Source organism: Syngnathoides biaculeatus, chromosome 5 (assembly GCF_019802595.1).
Source record: "Syngnathoides biaculeatus isolate LvHL_M chromosome 5, ASM1980259v1, whole genome shotgun sequence".
NCBI classification, from domain to species: Eukaryota; Metazoa; Chordata; class Actinopteri; order Syngnathiformes; family Syngnathidae; genus Syngnathoides; species Syngnathoides biaculeatus.
In genome coordinates, this window is record NC_084644.1 from 8,332,631 (window position 1) to 8,358,011 (window position 25,381).

General features: G+C 42.0%; 1 protein-coding gene across 4 annotated transcripts in view; it reads left to right on the top strand.

Annotated features, from left to right (window-relative positions):
- Positions 1-25,381, top strand: part of dgkb (diacylglycerol kinase, beta) — a 68,036-nt gene that overhangs the window by 28,197 nt on the left and 14,458 nt on the right. For all 4 annotated transcript variants that reach the window (XM_061819521.1, XM_061819524.1, XM_061819523.1 and 1 more), the window contains 4 exons: positions 553-638; positions 1,218-1,307; positions 2,160-2,320; positions 10,643-10,707. In XM_061819521.1, coding sequence (XP_061675505.1) covers positions 553-638; positions 1,218-1,307; positions 2,160-2,320; positions 10,643-10,707 — 402 coding nt within the window. The remainder of the gene's footprint in view (positions 1-552; positions 639-1,217; positions 1,308-2,159; positions 2,321-10,642; positions 10,708-25,381) is intronic.

Below are 25,381 nucleotides of genomic sequence, written 5' to 3' on the forward strand. Positions count from 1 at the left end.
TCACTGGTTGTAAGCCTCACCCAGCACATTTGTAAAGGAAATACAATTTAGCTGTGTAAAAGCTGTAAGTGCCCACATCTAAACTCACATTGAAACACGAGATATTTACAAAGAAATACGGTACACAGAGAGTTTATTGCTAGCGCCGCAATGCTAACGCTAGCACCACCATGCTAACGCCACACTAACTGGTCCGGTTAAAAAAAAAAAAACATACTGGAAAAAATCACCAAGACACGGCAGTAACAGGCTAGGGTAGCGCTAACAGGGCCGGACTGGTAAAAGTCACTTCCTCGGCACATATCTTTCGCTGGTCTCACTTGAGTGCCCCCTTGCGGCCGTTAGAAAAAATGCACAAATTAGCCGCATCACCGCTTAAACCGCAGGGTTGAAAGCGTGTGAAAAAAATCACGGCTTATAGGCCGGAAATTAGGGTACTTGAAAACCCCGTAGCAAAAATCAAGGAGGTCATTCTACCTGTTCTATTACTGTGTAAAACAACACGAACGCATCACACTTTGGCGCAGTGCAAGCTCTGCTCGTCCCTTTCAGGTTGAATTTCTTCCGAGACGTCCCTGATTTCCGGGTGCTGGCGTGCGGAGGGGATGGCACGGTGGGCTGGATCCTGGACTTCATTGGTAAGAACCCGTTCAATGCTCCCACTGTAATTCTTACACCCCTTTTGACAACATATAGAAGCTTAAACACGATTTCATTTTGGGGGAAAAATAATCATGCAATTTTTTTTTTTTTTTTTATCAGCGCTCACGTCACTGTTATTGACTAGAGGCAGACACACACTTGGTGGCGTGTACAGTATGTAAACAGTTTCATTACGTGTGAGCATGTGTGTTCAGGGGTGGTTAAATGGGATGATTGAAACAACATATTAGTCATCATTTGAACCACTGGAAAGAAAACATTGAAAGAAGATGAACGAATCGCCCGCTCGTCTTTATTTGGCCACGACGACATCTTGACTTGGCCAGCCAGCGAAGGGGAAAAAAAATTGCCTCAATTTTTTATCAATCAAAACAAGAGCGAGGTAATAAGACGCAACGGCTGTTGGGTAAAACGTGCTTCTGGAAATAGACCACAATGTTTGCGTTAACTAGCACCAGAGCAGTACTCAAAATTGATTTTTTTTTCTTCCTCATTTCCCTCACTCTGCTCTGATTGGTCACCAGCATTGTAACTTTTTTTCTTTTGTTTTCCAGACAAGGCAAACTTGGACCGGAACCCGCCCGTGTGTGTACTTCCTCTCGGCACAGGAAATGACCTGGCCAGATGTCTGCGCTGGGGAGGAGGTACAGAAAAATAAACAAAACCATTCAACCGCATTTTGACTGACTCTACATGCAAGAACCAAGAACATTTTGCCACGTCAGTTCGAAATATCAAACACTCCCTTGTTACACTTCTAAATCATATTAATCGAGCCATCTATATACTCAATAGAATAAACCAATCTGCTAATGTTGAAAAATAAATTGGTATGTACGTTAAGATTAAAAGTTCCTTGTGGAGGTGGAACATATGTGCCGAGGAAGTGACTTTTACCGGCCATGTTAGCGCTGTGCTAGCGTGTTGCTGCTGTTTTACTGGCACGTCTCAGTGATATTTACCGTTAAGTTTTATTTTAACCGGCCCTGTTAGCGTTAGCGCGATGCTAGTGCTGTCAGTCAGAAAATTCTGATAGCCTGTAAAACTGAATTATGAATCAAAGCAATCTTCTACATTTTGTTTGTAATATTTTAAGGAGCAGTGGTATCTTGAGATACGAGGAAAAAGACTTAAGATTTCCTGGAGATACACGCGGAGGTTTGGCTGATTTTTTTTTTTCGCTCTTACTTGCAAGGAAAAACTTGAGATAAGAGCGCTGTGTGGTGGAAGGGAATTAAACTCGCTTGGCATTGCTCAGCAATTTTAGTGACAAACAATTCTTCAAATATGATTCAAGATGTTTATTGACACTCCCAAATTGAAGTTTACTTATACGCTACACATAAAACAAAATAATATGTTGATTTAAAACCACCACATAGTTATTGCCTTTAACTCTTTAACCAGCTTCTAATGTTCAATTTTTAGAAATTATTTCTTGGTCAAATTTAGGCCAAACGTTAAACATTGTGACTCACCCTTTTTCTCTTTGGAAGGCTACGAGGGCGAGAGCCTACTCAAGATTCTGCGCGACATTGAGAACAGCAGCGAGGTCATGCTTGACCGCTGGAAGATCGACGTCACGGCCACCGACAAGGACGAGCGGGGCGATCCGGTGCCGTACAGCATCGTGAACAACTACTTCTCCATTGGAGTGGTGAGTGGGAACTTCAACTTCTTATCTTATCTTGTTTGTTGGTGTGAAAACCTTGTCAGCCAATACAATGAGTGGTACCTTCACTTACAAATGGAAGTAGTTCTGTGACCAAGCTTGTCACAGTTTATTTCTATATCACCAATTAAAATGACATTAATCCTTTGCTGTCTGCCAACCACTTTTTTTAATAAAGAAAAATAACAGCAATGTATAAGAACAGAGTAAAACACAAGATAATGTAAAGAAATGCAGTAAAGCCTCAGTTTTCGAACAATTGAGTTTTTTTTTTGCTTCTGTTTTTGAACGAAAATCGGGACTCGAACACCCCTGACAAAACCCAGAAATAACATAATGTGCGCGGCGCAAGCAGCTGACCCAGCCACGACAGGCTTTGTTATTGTTTATTGGAACACCCCCCAACAAAACCTGGAAATATCATTGCACGCGGCGCAAGCAGTTGAACCACCCACGACGCATTTTATTATTATCTATTCAAAAACCCCCCAACCCCAAACACCCCCCCCAAAAAAAAAAAAAAAAAAAACGGAAATGACATAAAGCACGCGGCGCAGTAGGCACACTTTTCTTATTCTGTGTAACGCAGCCTCTGTACACAGACGTGTCCCGGTAGTGACTGTTTTTTTCTCTCATCTCATTCTCATTATCTCATATAAACCACCAATCATGGCTCCAAAGAAATACTCCCCCCCCCCATTATTGTTTAAAGTTATTCTGCACTTTTGTTAATAAAAAAAAGTTGTCAAGGATGGGGGGCCGAGTCGCTACAGATACGCCAATGCACTCCCAGCCTAGCGTACTCTACTACTAAAGCATACATTTTAAGCAAAAAATAAATATATTTCTTAAATTATCTTATTATATAAAGTATTTAAACTTTACATGTATTTCTACTATGCAGTTTATTTTCAGGAAAAGCAAAAAAAAATGCTTTAAAAAACCTAATTTCTTTAGGCTGGGAACGCATTATTTCTTTTTCCATTCATTGTAACGGGAAACATCGATTTGGTTTTCAAACAATTCACTTTTCGAACCGTTTTCCGGAACGGATTGTGGTCGAGAATTGAGGCATCACTATATACAGCATGAGGTGAATTTACCAAACAGACCAAAGCATATACTGTCTACAATCTGTGGCTAAAAGTATACCGCAATATGAATTTTTGGTCATATCACCCAGCCCTTGTGTTTTTTCTAGAAGTCTTTTCTAGAATGAATTGTGGTCGAGAACTGAGGCATCACTGTAATCTGGTTTTATAAAATATACTTAAGATGATCATACAGTGGACCACGCCATTCTTGGGGGATCGGGCCGAGCTAGACTTCAAATGGAGAAAATTTGTGTTGAATTATGTTGTCTAGGCACTTGTTTGACAAAATCAAGCATTTTTTTAAAAATGAAATTGACACTTTTATACTAAGTCCTAGTTAATCACTATGGATCTATACATAGGCACAATACAGGACTTTTGAAATGGATTAGCAATGCTCATGTCACATATTGAGAAATTTAGTAATCAGGATCTCTACTGAGTGTGATGGATTTTATTTAAATTTCAAAAAATATTTTTTGCCATGTCATCATCTTAACATGGCGGTAGGGTGGCTCAGATGGAAAGCGATGGCCTCACAGTTCTGAGGTCCCGGCTTCCATCCCGGACCCGCCTATGTGGAGTTTGCATGTTCCCCCCATGCCTGCGTGGGTTTTCTCTGGGCACTCCGGTTTCCTCCCACATCCCAAAAACATGCAACATTAATTGGACACTCTAAATTGGCCCTGGGTGTGATTGTGAGTGCGACTGTTTGTCCCGATGTGCCCTGCGATTGGCTGGCAACCAGTTCAGGGTGTACCCCGCCTCCGGCCCTTTGACAGGGATAGGCTCCAGCACTCCCGTGACCCTCGTGAGGATAAGCGGCAAAGAAAATGGATGGATGGATGGATGGATGGATGGATGGATGGATCATCTTAACGGTTGTGTTGTCATACTGCATTTTTTGTACATTATCGTTTGTTTCCAAAATTGTGACGCGATTATGGCGGTATCAAGCCAAGTGAATCCCTACTAGAAGCCCAGGTGCCAAATGTACCGCCTGCCACTGGTGATAAAACATGTTAGCACCACATGGTTCCTCTCCAAAACATAAATACTGTATGTACATAATGACACTGATGTTAGTCATTACGGATTAATGTCATGAGGGAAATATGGTCATTGACATTTGCAGGTGGCAGTGTAGTGCGGATGTACATGATGTACGATATCAGGGCATGAGTAGATGCATTCAAAAAAAAAGATTTCAATAGCTGTGGCCAAAAAGACACAAGGAGGCAACCATTGTGGTTTGAAGTGGCCATTTTTATCGCATTTTGGATAAATTCTCCTCTCATATCTTTTGTTCAATTAATGACATATTTGAACCACACATATACAAGAAGCCGTGCCCAAAAACAAACATTTTGTCATTTTCATTTGGTTTGTTTTGACCATATCCAGGACGTCTTGAAAAACAAAGTCATTCTGGGGATTTTGTCCAACCGGAACCCTGTACACGATGTTATCATGATAGTTGCTATATTCAAATAATGACCATCTATCTGTGTAATGCTTATAATGCTAAAAATAATGATCATTATTTGCGCCCGTACAAGCTTCAGCTCCTGTAGTCATTACAAATTGTGCAGGATTAGCAAGCAGGCGATGATGGAAAATCAAGTTGTTCTCGGGGATTAACAAGACTTTGAGCTCTCTATAGATTTGACACCATATCATATTTTCTGACACATTTTACATATTTTCTGGGGTCTTGGTGGTAGGGGGGGTGGCAGGCTACAGTAAAGATTACATGACAAGTCAAGCTAATAATTTCCTCAGAGATTATGCTGATGAAGAGTAGATTGTTTCTATAATGACACAGCCCGAATAAAAACATCAGCAGTCGGCAGTGCTAACGACGTAGCCGCATCACTTTATAGAAAAGTTGCACTCTGAGAAGTTGAAGGACATTTTTATTTGACACAGTATATCTTAATATCTGAAGTACAGAATAACGTATGTTTACAAAAAGATGTTGTTTTTTTTTAAATTTGAAAAAATCGCTGGGTTTTTCCATACACATTTAAAAGGACCTAGACATTTTTATATACACACAAAAACCTAGACATGTGATACATATGACATATTTAAAAAAAATACAGTATATTCAGTATGCACAAAAAGTACCTGGCTATCCTGTATTCATACACAAAATGAATTTATCAAATCTGTAACAGTTTTTATACAGACTTAAAAAGACCAAGCATTTTTTTCGCTAAAACACAGAAATATCACTTTTTTTTATGTAGCAGGACCTAGACTTTTTTTTCTACAGACTAGAAATACGTACATTAAAAAAAAGAGATTTTTTTTTCTAAATCCGACATGACGTGTAATGATCTCAATCAGGCCTGAGAGACAGAACTAATCAGGGCGTGTCTTTCGCTAGCATAATGCAGTCAGTCGGCCTAATGACCGCGCCGCGTTCCTGTCGGCGAACATTACTCTCCAACATGAAAGGCACATGAAAGCGCCGGGGCCCCGCTCCTAATTGGACTAAACTTTGAGCTATGAGGCGAGGACATTACACATGTCCCGCATTAATTCGCCTGCCACATTTTTACATTGATAATTATTTGAGGGGGGCCCGGAGTGGGAGAGGGCAGGTGATGTTGACGTTTGTGGTACGGCGATCCCTTGACTCGCGAGAGTTTTAACTCACAAGGTGTTTTTTCAGTTTGTGTTGCATGGCTACATTTTTAGTTACCAAGTGAGCTTCAGATACTGCTTCTTTTCCTTTCGGCTTGTCCCGTTAGGGGTCGCCACAGCGTGTCATCTCAGATGAACGCATATTTGTTTGGCACAGTCTTACGCCGGATGTCCTTCCTGACGCAACCCCTCTGCATTTTAGCCGGGAAGAGAAGTCGGTAGGAGATGACGCGAAAATAAGTCTTAAAGCACAATGCCCAGAGGTTTGTCCAATACCGTTAAACATTTAGAAAGTGATAATAAACGAAGGTACGTGGAAAAATGAGACACTTGGCATCGAGGACCCATATTTAATGCCGAAGTCAATGTTTTCGCCTATAAGAAATTCCGCTTGTCTTGGACAACTGGATCTACACACGTATCTGGCGGTAAGTCGTCGAGATTTACACGGAAGAGTTTGAAAGCGTAGAAAAGTCTGGACACATACAAATACTTTGTTGCTGGATCTGTTCTCAATCAAGAATCAATCCCACATAGTGGCGGAGCCACTCAGATTTTTTCAATACAAACACCAATATTTAAATAAATGACCCCTGGTTTTACGCAAACTTGCATTCATTAACTGTGATTGGGGGGGGGGGGAAGATAGCATGTCAGCTCCACTGATAAACTGGTAAATCTCTCTGTGACAGACGTTTTTTTGTTAAATATGCATTGTTCTCAATTGAGTCCAATGCGTACTTAAAAAAAGACAATAAAGCGCTGGGATAGGCTTCAGCCCCCGTACACGGAAGCGTGTTGTGGCCACATGTTATTCTACGTTAACCTGTCTTCAACAGACAATTTTCTTTTTTAAATACGCATTGAACTCATTTGAGAACAATGCCTATTAAAAAAAAAAAAAAAAAGTAGATCGGGGAGAGGTTTACCGAAGATTAACGTGTGGCTGCAACAGACTTAGTGTAAGTTGGAGACGACTCCCTGTTGTTGTTTTTTTTTAAACGCATTGTTCTCAAATGAGCCAATTTGGCATTATAAATACTTGGGAATTTGAGATTGAGAAGACTAATTTCTATCTGAAATGAAGTGATCACTACACAGTCGCGTGTATTTGGTTGGGCACCATCCATCACGTTTAATTGCCGAAATCCATCGATCTTTTCTCGTCTTTTCAGATGGTATTCCGTAGAATGATCTCTTTTAATATTTGTCTCGTCTGTTGTAACAACCAACAGCACAACAAGTCTCCAGCATTGTGTATATTCTGCTCCGGTTCAATGTCCCCCACACTGTCGAGCAGCTCTTTTTGACCGGCAATATGGCGCCGTGAAAATGGTGACGTCATGTGCGCGAGCTCTATTCCCAGGCAGTCTCCCATCCAAGTACTAACCAGGGCCAAACCCACTTAGCTTTCGAGATCTGATGAGATCGAGCATTCAGGGTAGCATGGCCGTAGGAAAGTGAGCTTCAGATCCACCACACCTCAAATGAAGAAGGTGAGAAACATAACGTCATCTTAGCCCCCTTATTATTGAGGGTAACGTAAGAGGAGTTGAAAATGACATTCAAGTGTTTCGGGACCATAGCGGTATCATGAATTTGTGGCTTAGATGTGAATAAATATCTTTTGAACTTGAGACACCACACGTCCCTTGTACTGCTCCGATAATCAACCCTGGCATGAAATTTGTCCACTTGTTCACGTGGCCCAAATAAACAATGGTCCCTTTAATTTCCTAGTTCTGCTGAAAAGTTTTCTGCGGCGGAAATGCACAAAACGTTTACTCCCGCAAAGGCCGCCCGCATCCACGTGGAAGCTGCCGAGCTCCTTGACCTCCTTAAGTCGCCGCGGTGAAGCTTTTAGTGTTGCTTGTCGACGTCTCAACCCCAAGGGGAGACAACCGACTAGCGAACAAACCCCCTCCCGGCTCGCCGTTCTTGTCCTGTTTGTAAGAGAATCAAGTTCCCTCAGATGCATCCATCATCTCACCTCTCCTTCTGCTGCGTCTGCAGGGGATCAGCCAAAACACTTCTTTTGGTCTTCTTGAGGAGACATCAAGAAGACGAAAAAGAGGAGACATTGATTTTTTTTTTTTTCTTCCTGTCTTCCTCTTTTGGCCTTAGCTAAGTTTGCGCCCTAGCAGGGGGTCCTCCTTGTGTTTCAATAGTGCCACTCAAAAAGTGGGTGGATCAAAACACAATGTTGCAAGGGAAGAGGAGGGAGGGATAAGGGGGGATTTGAGAGGAACAAGCCCCCCAAAAAAAGAAAGTTTGCGGTAACTCATTTTCCGTATTCCTTAAAATTGTTCATCGACCCAGACAACTTTGCTGAGTTCAGCCTCTTTTTTTTTTTTTTTTTTTGGAAAGGCTTTGCCACCACTCTGTGACCGACACTTAGGAGTGTGAATTAAAGGAAATGTCAACGTCCTGACTCAATTACTTGAAGCTTTACTACACCAGCTTCACTCTGTCTTCCGTTATTCGCATTCAACACCTCATAAGTAGAAAAAAAAATACTGGTTGAAAACTAAACGAGCTGTATTGATATACGTTCAACAAATGGTCCTGCTTATTTATTGCTGTCATGTACTTTCGCGCACCAACAACAAGACAACCCAACCCCAAAATCGTGTTCATTCGCTAATTTAATATGCTAAATAAGGGATTTATTATGCTGTCACGACCATATTTAGACGTCGCTGTTGCCAGCCATTTGCGTCAAAGTCTGCTCTCACACCGACCCGGTGATGAGAAAAGAAAGCCTGCAGTACCAAAGCAAATGACTGTGGCTGCATCCATTTCCCTAACCACCTCAAAGGTCACGAGTGACGCAGTAATAATAATCATTTTTTAAAAACCATCAGCTGAATGGTGGAAAATGAAACTATACACAAACTTAACTCCGTGGTTGAGTAATTCCTTCAGCACAGTGATCTCTTTGTCATGAAACGGGCTGATCCAAATGTATCTAGCCTAACAGTTTTCTGCTATTATTGTCTAAAAAGAAAACAAATCATCCAGACTTTCAATCTTGAGGCGGTAAATGCAGTGCAGCTCCCGCAGTGTGAGGAGGCCGAAGTTTGACAAAACCTCAAACCGTTCAAGACAGCTGACTTGTTCTCAAGCTGTTTTTAACTTTTAAAGCTGCGTAATAATGTGTAACAGTAACAGGCCATGTGGGGCTAGAACAATGCTGTTGATTTGTGGGAAAAAATGGTCAATTAATACATTAATTATTAAATATTGTGACGTACAAAGTTTCTGCACAACAATGACGACTGTTTGTTTTCCAGTGTTATTCTCTTACACTTTGTTCTGAGTAACTGTACAAATTTATAAAATTATAATTTAAAAAAACCAGGAAGACAAGCCAAGAAAGTTTTAAATTTGGCTTCATTAACCCGACCAATGCTGCCTTGTTTTAATATCCTGCGTGACACCGAAGCTATTATTATTATTATTATTATTATTTTTTTTTTAAACAAAAACTAGACTAGGACAGCACGGTGGTTCATCTGGAAAGCGTTGCCCTCACAGTTCTGAAGACCCAGGTTCAATCCCAGACCCCTCTGTGTGGAGTTTGCATGTTCTCCCTGTGCCCCCTCTGCCTGCGTGGGTTTTTCTCCAGGCACGCCGGTTTCCTCTAACATCCCAAAAACATGCAACATTAATTGGACACTCTAAATTGCCCCTAGGTGTGATTGTGAGTGCGATTGGTCGTTTGTCTCCATGTGCCCTGCGATTGGCTGGCAACCAGTTCAGGGTGTACCCCGCCTCCTCCCCGTTGACATCTGGGATAGTCTCCGGCATTCACGTAACCCTAGTGAGGATAAGCGGCTAAAAAAATGGATAGATGAATGGATGAAAAACTAGACTTAGTAAAGTAATATGAGAACTTCCCCCTCTCAAAGTTTGGATGTTTAAATTTTCCAAGCAAACGACAAGGTGATAATATGCTAGCGAAGCATGCGTGTCAATCACGCTTCTGTAACTATGGTATGTAAAAAAAAAAAAAAAAGAAAAAAAAAAGAAAGAAAATAAACGCTTCTTTTGGTGAGGTTCACACTTTTATTCACCGCCCGGGAGGCCGCAAAATAGGATGAGTTCAAGAGTGACAGAGGAGAAGAGTCGCCGAATGGCAAGGGAGGACAGTTTTATCCCGGGCTGTGATCTGCGGCGATGTGTGTTTGCTTAATTAGTTGGTAAGACGGCAGAGCCTCCGTCAGCGGGCCTCTCCTGTTAATGGCGCTCCACCTCTCCTCACGCCGAACTCGGCGCTCTGTTAATGAGCAAGAAGTCGCCTTAAATATCATAATGAGGCGCTTCACAATCACAGGTAGCTACAATAAATGAAGATTCACTGCACTTCTTCACAATAGTTTTGTATTATTTGTCTAACGTCTAATTGGTAAACCTGACAACAATGAAGCCCCAGTTCTAATGTTTCAATTTGAATCTAATAAATCGAGCAAATGTGTTGTAGTCCCTCGCAAATTGAACATCACTTCATATCATTCCAATAAAATATTTTTAACGACGTGTCTGAAATTCCACCTTGCAGGACGCCTCCATCGCGCATCGCTTCCACGTGATGAGGGAGAAGCACCCGGAGAAATTTAACAGCAGGTAAGTAACGTTCATGAAGTTTATGATTAATAGATCGGTTTTCCCGTGACATCGCGGACATCTGGACACGCCCGCGGCTTTGTGCATGGAAGGTGTCAAGAATTAGTGAATTACATTTCTGTGTTTGTACTCAACATTGTTTGAGGGCAATCCTTAATAATATGCAATGGTAAAAATGCACGTACATATTTATTTCTCACTCAAATTAAATTATAACATTTTTTTTCTTGTTCAATAAAACGTTAAAGCAAATGTTAATGAAATTTGTCAAAAACGTGGAGAAAATGCCCATTTGAACTCAAAGCTTTGATATCTTAAAGAATTTAACATCCATAAATGAGCACCCTAAAAATTCCCCAAAAGTCAAATTTATCAATTTTAATATATTTTTTTTTAACTTGGAGAAAGTTGCCCTTTGAACGCAAGCCTTTGACATGTCCAACAATCTATCCCTCAAAATGTTTAAAAATGGAGTAGAAAAATGTTGTCGTTGGTGTAACGTGACTGTCATGGGAGCATGTGTGGGATCTTGTACACGTTATTAAAAATCACACTCTGTTTCTAGGAAGAATGTGCCCAATAATGTCCCCTGGACACTGGCACTGCATTGGGATTGGCTGCTGTATACCGGTAGAACATGACATACTCCTTCAAGACGGAAAAAGATGAGGTGTGACTTAGAGTAAAGCCAGTCGCTTTACAAGAAACAATTTCAAAACAAGTAATAAATTTACATTATATGATATTCATCGACGGCACGGTGGCTCAGCTGGTAAAGTGTTGGCCTCACAGTTCTGAGAACCCGTGATTGTTCCCAGCCCCGCCTGTGTGGAGTTTGCATGTTCTCACCGTGCCTGCGTGGGTTTTCTCCAGGCACTCCGGTTTCCTCCAATATCCCAAAAACGTGCAAAATTAATTAGACTCTCAATTGCTCCTAGGTGTGATTGTGAGCGCGACTGTTTGTCTCAATGTGCCCTGCGATTGACTGGCAACCAGTTCAGGGTGTACCCCGCCTCCTGCCTGTTGACAGCTGGGATAGGCTCCAGCACTCCCCACGACCCTCGTAGGGATAAGCGGCAAAGAAAATGGATGAATGGTTGATATTCATCATATTATTTACAGTTGACTTCTGCTATTTTGGGGTTAAGGGTCAAAACAAAGCCCAAACATGAATAGCGAAAATCCACAAATGATCAAAGCTCATTATCATGGCCATATAACAAAAAATCCAAAATAAAAAAGATGGGGATCTGGTCTGTTTAAAAAAAAAATTAAAAAAAAAATACATAATTAATTTTGGGATTGTAAAATAACTCAAAATATTCTGGTGATTGTGAAGAAAGGTGGGGACCCCAGAACAAGGGGAGCAGGGAGGATGAATCTCAACAAAAAGATTTATTTTCAAAAACAAAAATTCCAAACAAGGAATATGGAAAATGTAAATCACTAAAAATTCAGAACACGTTGGAGCACCAGGAAACAAAACATTCACCCCAACAAGGAACATGGCCAAACCATGTCACATAACTCGTAGACTCATCAAACCCGTGGAACTAAATGCAAACAAACTGACCAGACAACGAGGCGCTCCTGGACAAGGCAGCTGGGCAGAACTGAGGTGGAGATGAAAACCAAACGAGCAGACAAGATAAGAACATTTGACAAAATATGAACCAAGCTAAATCTATTCAAAACCACGTTTTAAAAAAAAAATTCTGATCATGTGATCAATGTTGCAAATCAGCGGGGGGTTTCTGCAAATAAATATCTTATTGTTCGTGACATTCTGTGAATGCCTGGAGGCGAATACACCAGGGCCCGCTGTATAAATAACAAAAAAAGTATCTTTGACTCCCGGGCGTTGACATGACGGGCAGGTGATAATGGGCTACGTTTTCCACTGTGTGTTGTCTGCGGGGGGAAAGTAGGTAAGAGCAGTGTGTAATTTTGAGTATAATTAACCCAGAGGATCATCATACGTGCTTCCTCCCCCTCCCCGGCGACCCGCTGTTTAGCATCTCCGCCGATGACGAATGGACGCTCCTCATATTTAGCCTTTGTGATGAGCTGCAGGAGACGTGTTCACCTTTCGCACGCGGACAAATGTGGCATCTACAGTATGTTTCCATCAATATTTAACGTCTGCCCATACGTCTCCACTCGCGCCGGGGAGTCATCCAGGCCCTAATTGAATTGGCTTGGCTAGTTTGACACGGCGGATCAGTCAGAGCGATGACACGCCGCCTACTAATAATCCCATTTGTGCTCGTTAGCATATGTTAGCCTGCTCCTGGCGCGCCATTTAGCCACGCAACCTCCTCATGGTGATCATTCAGCAGAGATGTGGATAAAATGTAGCACATTTTCAGTGATTGTATTTAAAAAAAAAAAAAGAATACTAAAAATAAAAAATTCTGTTGGTTCTTTGGAGTGAAGATGGAACTTTAATCGGGCGTCGAACTCTCAAATTGGTTGTTGTGGACAAAAAAAAAAACAACCCAAAGCATTTATTTATTATATATATATATATATATATATATATATATATATATATAACATTTATTTTCATCGCCTTAGGGAATTTATTAAAAATCCATTTGATTAAAAAACCAAGTACAGTATGTGGTACACTAGCTGACGCAGACATATTTTTTGGTTTTGTAACCCCCACCCAAAAAAAAAGAAAAAAAATTCACAGAATTTGGAGATGCCCATTTTTCATCACTGTTGCTTATAACATGTTGCTCCCGGCTCCCTTAATTGCACCACAGGGATGTATACAGTTCTCATAATCGCAATTTCAATATCCAACAAAATGAGTATATCTCAGGGATTTTCATACTTTTATTTTTAAGACATTTTTGTGGGGGGATTGGGGGAAAAACTTGAAAAAATACACGCTTTTAATTACACATCGTTAATGTATAGTCATCCATGCATCCATTTTCTTAGAGGCTTATCCTCACAAGGGTCACGGGGAGTCTTGGAGGCTACCCCAGCTGTCAACGGGCAGGAGGCGGGTGTAAACCCTGAACTGGTCGCCAGCCAATCGCAGGGCACGTAGAGACACAACAGCCGCACTTACAATCACACCTAGGGGCAATTTAGAGTGTCCAGTTAATGTTGCGTGTTTTTGGGATGTGGGAGGCAACCGGAGTGCCCACCTGAAGAAAACCCACACAGGCACGGGGAGAACATGCAACCTCCACACAGGGAAGGCCAGGATTGAACCCGGGTCCTCAGAACTGTGAGGCTAACGCTTTCCAGCTGTCCCACCGTGCCGCCATATATAATAATAATATGGTTAAAAAAAAAAAGACATAGCAGTACATCTCCATTGTATTATCTAAAACAGCCAAAAAAATCACATTTGTTGAGTTTTGGAGAAAAACTCACATTTGAAGTTACTTGCTTTTCATTAACTTCTAACAGTCTAACAGAAGAAAGCATGAACTTATTTTCCCCCCCAAAATGATGAATTTATTTATTGTTCCAGGAAAACTCAAGTCAAAAGGTTCACTTTGTGCCGGTTGCCATTCTCGTCTTCCTGCAGCTTTTGGCCAAGTGACTTTAGTCTTTTTTTTTTTTCCTCCCCTCCCCTCTATGATAAGTCGCTATAGTTCCAATGGTCACGAGCCCCGTGGACAAATCCAACAAAAATCTCTTCTACTACCTTGTGAAACTATCAGCATGCATTATTGAAGTGGCAAGGATAGTGTATAATAGAGAGATCCTAAACCCATTCGCCCGTGTGAATTATTAACAGGATTCAACTAACAGACAGAATCATTTTCTTAAAATACCTCAATCATTTTTCACAGAGGCCTCGTAAAATGGTGTGGAAACAACAATAGTTTGACGGCCTTTAAAAAAAAAAATACTGACAAAGCGTTTTGTTTTCTACAATAAAACCAAAAATATTTATGCTTCCCGTTAGAGAGTGGCAAAATATAAACATTCTGCTCAAAATGTATCTCCAAATTTTGTGAATTTTTATCGTAAAAAGGGGTGATTATTTTTAGTGTTTGGGGTGAAAATAATAAAAGCTCACTAAATTTTGATTTGCATAACTTTTCTTGGAGAACTATGATAAAAGAAAACTATAAATAATTAATATACGCTATAGTTATATTGTGCAAACCCAAAGGCATTGTAACATTTGGAAAAAAATAATAAATTACGTTACTATCTCCAATATGTATACATTTTAATGTAATAGGAGTGATGAGTCTGTTTGTCCCATTAAGTGTCACGTGCACATTTTGTCAGTGGTTTGACCTTAAACCTAATATGGATTCATCTTTAATTGGCAAACAATATCGGGGCAATTGCCTTAATTATGTACAGAGAAGGAATTTCTTGATGGAATGTCGGGGTCTCGCACAGCTACCCAGCATCCCCCCCCCACCCCCCCCCTCCTCCCTCAGCTTCTCTCATCCTATCCATCTTGTGTATTTGCACCTTGGGGTGATTACCAGGGCAAAGGTGTGAAGATTTGACACTCGGCAGATAGATTCATTTACTGCCACTGCCGGACCTGGAGGTGATAATGAGGTCGAGGATTAAAAGCAGGCAATCAGCCGGGCCGTGACGAAAAAGCCCCCCGCCCCACTGCCCCTCCTCCCTCATGCCACCGACTGCCTTCTTTAAAATGTAACCACCCCCCCCATACCCACCCACCATCTAATCATCATCCGCCATTTTTTGCTGATCTCTCATGTAATTACGCACTAATCTGTGACTCGGAGGGGAAAAGGAAGGATGGCGGGAGAAGAAAGACATAGGCAGGTTTGTAAAGTTTGGACCTCGGGGGCTGTTTCATTGTGTCATGAGGAATTAATTAACCCTTTCTTTGCACTCTTGTTTAACTTTCGCGCAGCAGTCTGTCAAGTGCCTTTAATTTCAACTTCAGAGGTGCGTTTCGATACGAGTGACTCAATTTTTTTTTTTTTTTCAAGATACACGCTGGAGTTAGGACCTTCTTTTTGCTTTGGAGTTGCAAATAAAAATTTGAGTCATGAATGCCAGATGGTGGCAGTCAGTGTAACTTAACATCATTTGACAATAGGCAACAGTTTGGTTGATGCTAAACAGCATAAAATAAGGACTTGCATGTGTTGTATTCAAGACAATCATGTAGCTTTGCCTTAAAGGGGAAATCTAGTGGTTTGCATTAACAATGTATCCAATAGGTCATGTAATATATACTCTATCTTGACAATGTGATGTTAAATCCTCTCTCATTTAATCGTTTTTGAGAAGATTTTTATCGACAATTACGAATTTTCAGGGGCGCTGCCATTTTCGCGAGTCACATGACCTACATGGGCGTATGTGACGTGTTATGTGCCGTTCCAAACGCTCGATTGCACGGGACACCATTATGCCCAGCGCTGATTTCTCAGATTTATCCTCATCTGATGAAGAAATGGCGGTATCGGTTGATCGGGAAGACGGAGGAATACTGAGCAAGCTTGTCAGACTCTGCGTCATTCCGCTTGAAGAACCATCCGAATATTCAACATTATTTACAGCCGAGCGGCGTAGCTTGCTCATGGGGGAACGAGCTCACGGCTCCACCGCTCGGCGGCATTATTTACATCCACAGGTTCAAATCTGTATGGAAGTATTCCTCCGTCTTCCCGATCAATCGAGCGGCGTAGAGACGCTCATGGCTTTGCCGCTCACGGATGTGTATGGAAGTATTGCTCAGTCTTCCTGATCAACCGATACTGCTATTCCTTCATCACATGAGGATAAATCCGAGAAATCAGCCCTGGGCATAATGGTGTCCCATGTAATCGAGCGTTTGGAACAGCACGTAACAGCACATACTCCCACGTAGGTCATGTGACTCGCGAAAATGGCAGCGCCCCTGAAAATTCATAATTGTCGATTAAAAAAATCTTCTCAAAACCCTATTAAATGAGAGGATTTAACATCACATTGTCAAGATAGAGTAAATATTACATGACCTAATGGATACATTGCTAATGCAAACCACTGGATTTCCCCTTTAAGGTAGTTTAGCGTAACGCTAAGAACTGATCCAAGAAGCCACGAATAGCATAATTAGAAATGGATATTTGAACACAATCATTCACCAACATGTAAGCAGACAATGTAACGTGACATGTCTTGATCTGATCTTCAAGATCAGAAATTGGTCCGATGTCAGCAAAAAAAAATTATCGTCCAGTCACACTTTTGTTGTGCTCTTGAGTTGACTCATAGTTATCGGACATTTATTCCTTGTTTTTTGGACTGTGTTGTTGAGCACTACTTTAGTTTATTATAAAACCCATCGAACATCATGTCCTCGTCTTGGAGTCCTGCATTTGGGTCCGCCCCTGCACTGTTGGTTCGTGACAGCGTCATTTGACACCCGAGTTGCTCATCTTTTTATCCAGAGCCTGTTCTTCTCCTCTTTACTTGGGGTCTTGGAAACTGAGCAGTTTCCCTTCAGGCCGGCTCAATAAGCACTCTGCCGGCAGCACCTCGTTATGTGACTGTGGCCCATATCATTATTCTTTTTCGGGTTAGCACCACTCTGCTCGCTGGCGCAACTTGCCAGGTGTTGACAGAATTTCCAAGGTGTCACATGGCTGCAACTACGACGGCAGGCTGGATTCAGACTTAAAAATCTTCGGCTATTCTGATTGCTGCTCGTCGTAAGACATCCACCGGACTGAAATGAATGAAATGAAGCCACATCTTTGTCACGGAAATGTATGTTCCATCATGCTCAAGCAGCATTTGGCATTTGATAACTCTATTCATATCATAACACGCAGGAACATTGACAATGATTGCTTTATCACACTGTCGTAACACCTGACAACAGACTCATTTTATGTGGAAGAGAAAAAAATTGCTGGACTCCCACTAATTATAACTACTACATCTAGCGTAATGGTTATGCGTGTATAGAATAAAACATCGACACTGATTAAATTTGACTTGACTTTCATCCCATTATAATTGACTGTAAAAAATCTTGTCATTCACTCACTACCACAACGTTGGTTAAATTCCTGAGGGGGGGTAATCAGCTCCAAGGTAAGAAGAGATGTACAGTTATCTTGTTAGCTCATTAATCGGACTGATGTAATGCAGGGGTGCTCAATGAGTCGATCGTGAGGCAGTTTTGGTCGATGGTGTGACGGCGTGCCAAAAAAAAAAAAAAAATGTCCATCTTGTCGCTTGATTCAGGTGTGGGTAGATACGTCGATCGCACGTAAAAACGCGTCCTAGCAAGCTGGCCTCCTATTTATGGTCTCACTTTTACTTTCTCCAAGGCAGTCACGGCAAGGCCCCCCCTCGGTAGATCGCGAGAGGCTGGCTGCTTGAAAAGTACATCTTGGGGTAAAAAAGTCTGCGCAACCCTGATGTAATGCCTCTAACACTGTCATTTCCAACCATTGTGCTGGGACACAATGTGCCGTGAGTGTGGTTCAGGTGTGCTGCGCAAAATTATCAAATTTTACTTAATTACTCAAAACTATATATATTGTTTGTATATATTTACAAGAAACAATGTATTTTTATTGATCTACTCATGCCAGTGAGGCATAGTGACAGAACAAGTTAATGGTCTTCTATTAGATGTCACAAAGTACATCCAGCAATTAAAAGTACATCCAACAATTAACCTATTCATGGGTAGGGTGGGAATTTTTTGCCTTACTGAGGTCAAAGTCTCCTAACGGGCCACAATCAAGGAAATAACTTATTTTTCGTTTATGGTTAAGTTATATGATAACTTTACTAATTTGTAATCTCGTCCCAAAAATGGGACGCTGCCCGCGAGAGGGTACTTGGGTTTTCTTCGAAGATTGTCCCAAAAACCAGAATCAGATTAAAACACTTAAATATTTTGATATACTGAAGGATAAAATGCGTGAAAATCGTGCTGTCCCAAAAATGGGACACTGCCCACGAATGGGGTTAACTTTTTGTGACCTTTTTGTTTGTTGGTGTGGCGGGAAATTTTTCAAACGTAAAATGTGCCTTGGCTCCGTCAAAGGTTGGAGATCATTTCTCTCACTCAACGTGTAGTTACTATCCAGCTAAGCTAACGAGGCTAGCAAAGTGCTCTTGTTAGATTCCCATTGCTGTCCCCCTGAGAACTGTCAGGCAGGTCTGTAGACCATCAACCGTTTTGCCTGTTTAAAAACAAAATTTAAAAAAACAGCATCTTTCTCCCCATTGTGTTCCCTAAGTGCCCATCTTTACCGACACCTTGATGTCCCCTTTATATTTTGGGCTTCTATTTAAGGTCCCCCGACATCTAACGGACTTGTTGTGCGCCTCCCGGGACGCCCCACCCTCACGGGGTCCCCCGCGGCCACCCAGGCTCCGGCTGTGCTGTGTAACCATCCCGAGTTAACCTTTCCCGAAGGCACAGGGAAGCCTGGGCATGCGGCGCTCTTTAGCATAATGAGCCGTGTTCATCAAAGCGCCGCCAAGTGCTGGATGGGGGCTACACCACAATCTGTGTGTGTGTGTGTGTGTGTGTGTGTGTGTGTGTACTTGCACGCATGTTGGGATCCAACCAGTCTTCCAAATTACACAGTCACACACACTCGTGCCGCCCTCGGACCTCATTTGAGGATGAAATCGTCTATGCGACCAAAGTGTCATCTATAATTAATGACCACTTGTGTGTAATTTAGAGGTATCTCACCTGTGGCCCCTGTCCCACAACTCAGTGGGAGTCCACACACACACACACACACACACACACACACACACGTATTTAAAGTCCCCATCTTGTCCTCAACTGTCCTCAACCAAGCATGGATCAAAGCCGTTTCAGTCAGGACAAACGGAAATCTCCACAGATTCAGTATTATTAATTTATTGCGGTTTTTACTTGGCCATTGTGAGTGACCATCTTCTTGTTCTAGATCAGGGGTCGGCAACCTTTTCAACTGAGAGAGCCGTAAATGCCAAATATTTTAAAACGTCATTTCAAAAGAGCCGTGCAATATTTAAAAAACGAAATACAGGTGTATTTGCCCATTTATGTAGAACCAACACTTTTAGAGTGCAATAAAATCTCTGAATTCTTTTAAAGGGGAAATCCAGTGCTTCGCATGAACAGTGTATCCAATAGGTCATGTAATATGTGCCCTATTTTGACAAAGTGATGTTAAATTCTCTGTCATTTAATCGTGTTTTGAGAAGATTTTTATCGAAAATTAAGAATTTTCAGGGGCAATGCTATTTTCGCGAGTCACATGACCTACATGCGCCTATGTGATGGTGTACCGTGGTGCAACGAAGGCTCAGTTACCCGGGACATCGTTTATGCCCAGCGCCGATTTCTCGTATTTATCCTCATCTGGTGAAGAAATAGCAGTATCGTTTGATCGGGAAGACGGAGGAATACTTCCATACAGATTTGAACCTGTGGCTGTAATTAGTGTTGAATATTTGGATGGTTCTTCGAGCGGAATGACCCAGAGTCTGACTACTTGGAGGTCTACGCGCAAAATAAGTGCGTAAACAAAGGCCCCCGGGAGCTCCGGACCGGCAGCCGCGGATGGTTCTTCGGATGGGAATGACGCAGTGAACTCCTGCGGCGGGCCACGACGAACTTCCAGGCAGCGGAGGCCTTTAGCCGAGCTTCGGCATCCGAGGAGGCCTTTAGCCGAGGATTTAAATGGGAGCGGATTTAACTCGACATTGTCAAAATAAGGTACATATTACATGACCTATTGGATACACTGTTCATGCAAGGCACTGGATTTCCCCTTTAAATAACATTTTGATGTTGCCAACCAATGATGACAAAAGTACTTCTTACCATGAATGCGACTTCAGGTGTTTCCCGGTTTTGCTAATGGCTTGATAGTCTGTTTCATACATCGTCAGAAGACTTCTGTCCATTAATCGTGAACGTAATTCAGTTTGATTTTCCATCATGCTGGTACGACGGTGAACAGTTCTTGCCGACAAAGGCGTGTCTTTTATTCGTTTGATTATCTTGTCTTTATGCGAAGTTGGCAAAAATGTTGATTGGCAACGTCGAGTAGGGATGCTCTGGCACACTCCCCATCTGTGAATTTAAGCACCACAAAGGCCTTCCATTCTTGTTGAAAACTTCGGTTCTCATATTTTTTTCTTTGAGCGCCCTTTATGAAAAGCATTTCCATAATTAGTTGTTCTGACACAATCGGCATTAGACCCTTCTGCACCTCTGGACATCGACTACCACCACAAACTACGGCAACCCACTAGGCCAAACTGTCTCCACGTCATTTGCGTTGCCTCCCACACCTAACTATGGCCACCCCACTAGGACATACCTCTGCACGACAAAAATCACATGTAGAGTATGTTGTGATGAGGGCTTATACTGCCCCCGGTAGTCAAGGGAAACAAACAGACCAAATGGCGCATGTTCATTTGATTGATGATTTGATTGAATTGTCATTTTTGTGTTTTTCTCAAGTCCAAAATATGTGCTATTTTTCTCATTAAAAAAAACACATTTCAATGGGGAAAGATGATTGAAGGTACCCCATTATGAATCTCGATCTATGGGGTATTGTGGTGAAAACACATTACACTCATGTTGATAAGACACCTGTTAACTTTTTTAAATTAGTACAAGAAAGCACAATACATCAAAACTCCCTAAAAATATTGCAATGTAATATTGAGGCCGGCGGCACAGTGGCTCAGCTGGGAAAGCGTTGGCCTCACAGTTCTGAGGACCCGGGTTTGATCCACGTGTGGAGTTTATTTGTTCTACCTGTGCCTACATGGGTTTTCTCCGGGACTCCAGTTTCCTCCCACATCCCAAAAACGTGCAACATTAATTGGACACTCTAAACTGCCCCTAGGTGTGATTGTGAGTGTGGCTGTTTGTTTCTATGTGCCCTCCGATTGGCTGGCCACCAGTTCAGGGTGTACCCCGCCTCCTGCCCGTTGACATCTGGGATAGGCTCCAGCACTCCCCGCGACCCTCATGAGGATAAGCGGCAAAGAGAATGGATGGATGGATATTGAGGCCATAGACACACACCAAACGTGCCCTGCACCAAATCTGATCAAAACCCTCACCAGAACTCTTTTTAAAACAGCTTTTCATGTTTAAATTCTACTTCTGTTTTTGTAGATTTTTTTTATCATTTTTTTTCTATATCTGCTTTTCCCCTGTACTTTTAAACATCTTTGAGTGACCAGCAAAGCACGTCAAATATTTATATATCATCCCTATTATTATTACAGTACAGCCTCAGTTCTCAAACGTCCTTGTTTTTGAACAAACCGGTTTTCGAATGAAAATTTCGAGATTGGATGCTGCTTTCTTGGACTGTGTTGTTGTGCACTACTTTATTTTATATTTAAACCCATCAAACATCATGTCCTCGTCCTGGGGTCCTGCATTTGGGTCCACCCCCGCACACAAAATCGGTACTCAATCGCCCCCAACAAAACCTGGAAATAACAGAACGCGCACGGCCAGACCAGCTGACCCACGACGCGCTCTGTTGTGAATTCCCTCCGAGCGAAAAAATAACCCTGAAAAAACAGAACGTGTTTATTCAGTGTTCGAACAAAATGGTTTTCGAACCGGCTTCTAGAACCGATTGTGGTCAAGAACCGAGGCTCTACTTGTATTCCAGTTATTATAGGTATTATACAAAATGTAGTGAATTTCCTAGTGGTCACATTTTGTGAATAGTCTTCAGAAAATCTGGAGTTCGGCTTCCTGCTTTTGAAACAAAAAGTAGGTTTCTTGTTCCTCGACGCGGCCTGGGTCGTTTGTCAAACTGCCAAGCGAACCCGGGAGCGCCACAGGTGGCGCGGCACTAAAACACCACGCCGGTGCATTGATGCAGCACGCAAAGACTTGGTTATGTCAATGCCATATTTATCACCTCTGATCAAGAAGAAATTAGTGCAAGAATAAGGTCGTAGATCACCGTGTGTTAGATTAAGTGTCAGTGGTGGAGAAAATCAATGAAGCCTGTGTTGTGTTAAGCGTGTCTTGTGAAAAGTGCACTTGAAATGTGCTCGGGCCTCAGGGGGGCGAGGCAACGCTCAAGATGACCACCTCTGACACCCATTTTGGTGACTGAACAGTGATGTGATGTGATGGTGGGGATTCGGGATCTTGGAAATGTAGATGTTGATCAGTTTGGCCTATGTCTGTGTTGTCTGCCAGTCTGCAAGGTTTTTTTTTCTCAAAATAATGCGCTCATGAAGTGACGACGGGAACCCACTGGGCAACTTGGCTTGGTTCTATTCAGCACTCGACAATTCATTTTTAATTTTCACCTGTCAGTCACAATTTTCCACTCATCTCCTTAACTCGTCACTGCCACAAGGGTAGTCGTTTTAGAGCGTTTTGACTGATATTTCAAGAACCAAAGAATACTATGTTCCGTTACAATATAAGCACCTAGTCTGCCAAACGAGTAGACTCTGTTCTTGTCACGAACCTCTGGTATGGGGGCAGACAAAATGCAGGACTTCGAGGCAGAAGCAAAATGTTCAATGTGGTTTATTCCGGAAACTAGGTCATACATGGTGTAGCAGTCCTACAACGCAGGGCACAGAAACGCTAGGCTAGGTGGGATCCAAAAGACATACAGTAAGCTCCAATGACTCTGGGACAAACTAACAAACTCAACAGGACAGGATCAAACAATAGGACACAGAATCGCTGTGACTCGGGTTACTCTAATTCACGCGTAGAAGCGGAGAGTCCCACAAGCAGTGAATGCAACTCACTAACGCAAGGCAACGAACTGACAAATGCCAGTGACAAATACTCCAACTTAAATGCCTGTCTGTTTACAGGCCGAATGTGAAACAGCTGTTTCAGTTTTTGAATTGTCAACCAGAAAGGTTGACTTTATTTCCCTTTTTCCCGCTTTTTTGACAATTAACAACTGTAAAACAGCAAAACAAGACTGAGAAATCGAGTTTATTTGTACACCTATAGCAGTGGTTCTCAAAGTCAACCTGGGCCCGGACCCCCAGTGAGTCGTTCAACCCCCCAACCTCAACTTTCGCCAATAATGTAGTACTGGACACAGCGATGCCATTCTGGTACAAAGAAACACTCAATTTTAGTGGCTCTTGTGCTCTTACTTTTTATTTTTGGACAATAAATCAAAACGCGGTTCAACACTGGAAAGGGCAATTCTCACATCATGATTAGCTTCCAGACGATTTCGTTTTTTCGTCTTCACATCTGATAGAATTGAAAACCCCGTCTCACACTTGTACGTAGTAACGAAGGAAACAAGTATTCCACGGCGGATTTGGCGAGTTTTGGGAACAGTTCCAACCCCTCGCACCAAAAGGTGCTGTTTGACTTGTTCTCAAATTGTTGACAGATGGCTTCTGAATGACGTAGTTCAATGAGTTCTTCCTTTCTGTCGAATTTTTTTTGTTCTTTTCTTCAGAAAAATATTTTATTATGACTCTGTCTCGGACATCGTGTCACGGACCCCCTGGGAAGACGTTTTTCACCCCCTGGGGGTCCGTGGACCCCACTTTGGGAACCACTGACCTATAGGCTTGTGAAACCTAAGGATTTCGCAAGCCTATATATGACTAAGATTGATGACGTGATCTAAACTGAAGCCCAGTTGGGCAAGGAAAAACTTAAAACCCCATTTTGGGAAAAACAGAAGAAACCTTCAGAAGTATCACAGTTTGGGGGGAGAGGGGGGAACCCCCCTTTCCAGATAACCAGGCTGCAATTGCTGTCGTGTGGACATTTATCACATTGTATTGTGCTTACTTAAGATCGCTTGAGGGTCCATTTAAAGAGATAAAGCGCCAAAGGTAGATCCTTTCATCACTTTTTTTTTTTTACATGCTGTTTATTATTCACATCATAAACATATGTGTACATAAATTATCTAAAAATAATACCTAAATGCATGTTTGAGGAGAAACAATAAGACGACACACCAGACCTTTTTTTGTTCCGTAGGTAAAGAGCGAAAGACCTCGCTCTCGCAACCTGCGTCTCGGATTTCACTTGGCGTACCAGCTTTGACTTCCGTCACATGGCCAAACAAAGTGGTTGGCAACCTCTGCTTTGCATTGATACAGTGCAGGTCCAATCACGTGTTCCTGGTTTTGAGGTCTACTCCTGCATTATTATTATTTGAGCGACATTGTTTTTTACTCCTGATCGTTCCCGCGGGAAGCATAATTAAGTTTTGATGATCTCCTGTCGAGGTGCAGCAGCTTTGAAGGAATGGCTGCTATGCGTGGTATTTGTCCATCTGAAAGTAGGGACCGGCGATTAATCAATTATATAGGTTTTGTCACCATTTTTTGTTTTTGATTCTTGTTTTTGTGGATTCTATAGTTCATGGTGCAGTGAGCTTCCATGAACAACATGGCTGTAAACTCACTCGCATTCTTAGCTAACAGTGAAATATCGTTGAAAAGCAGACAGCAGGGCTTCAAGTATTTCAGCGAGGGGTATTTCAATGGTATTTACATGCATATCGACGGAGAAACCATTGATATTAGCTCGAGATGTTTCCAGAGTCAGAGGAAGATCGAGAAGCCACATAATATAATACATTATAACCCAAAGACGAATTCGTCATTGACAGTTTCCTATTTTCGTGTTACATGTCACACTTGTGTGCAGAATCTGTATGTGTATATCTGTATAGCCGTTTGT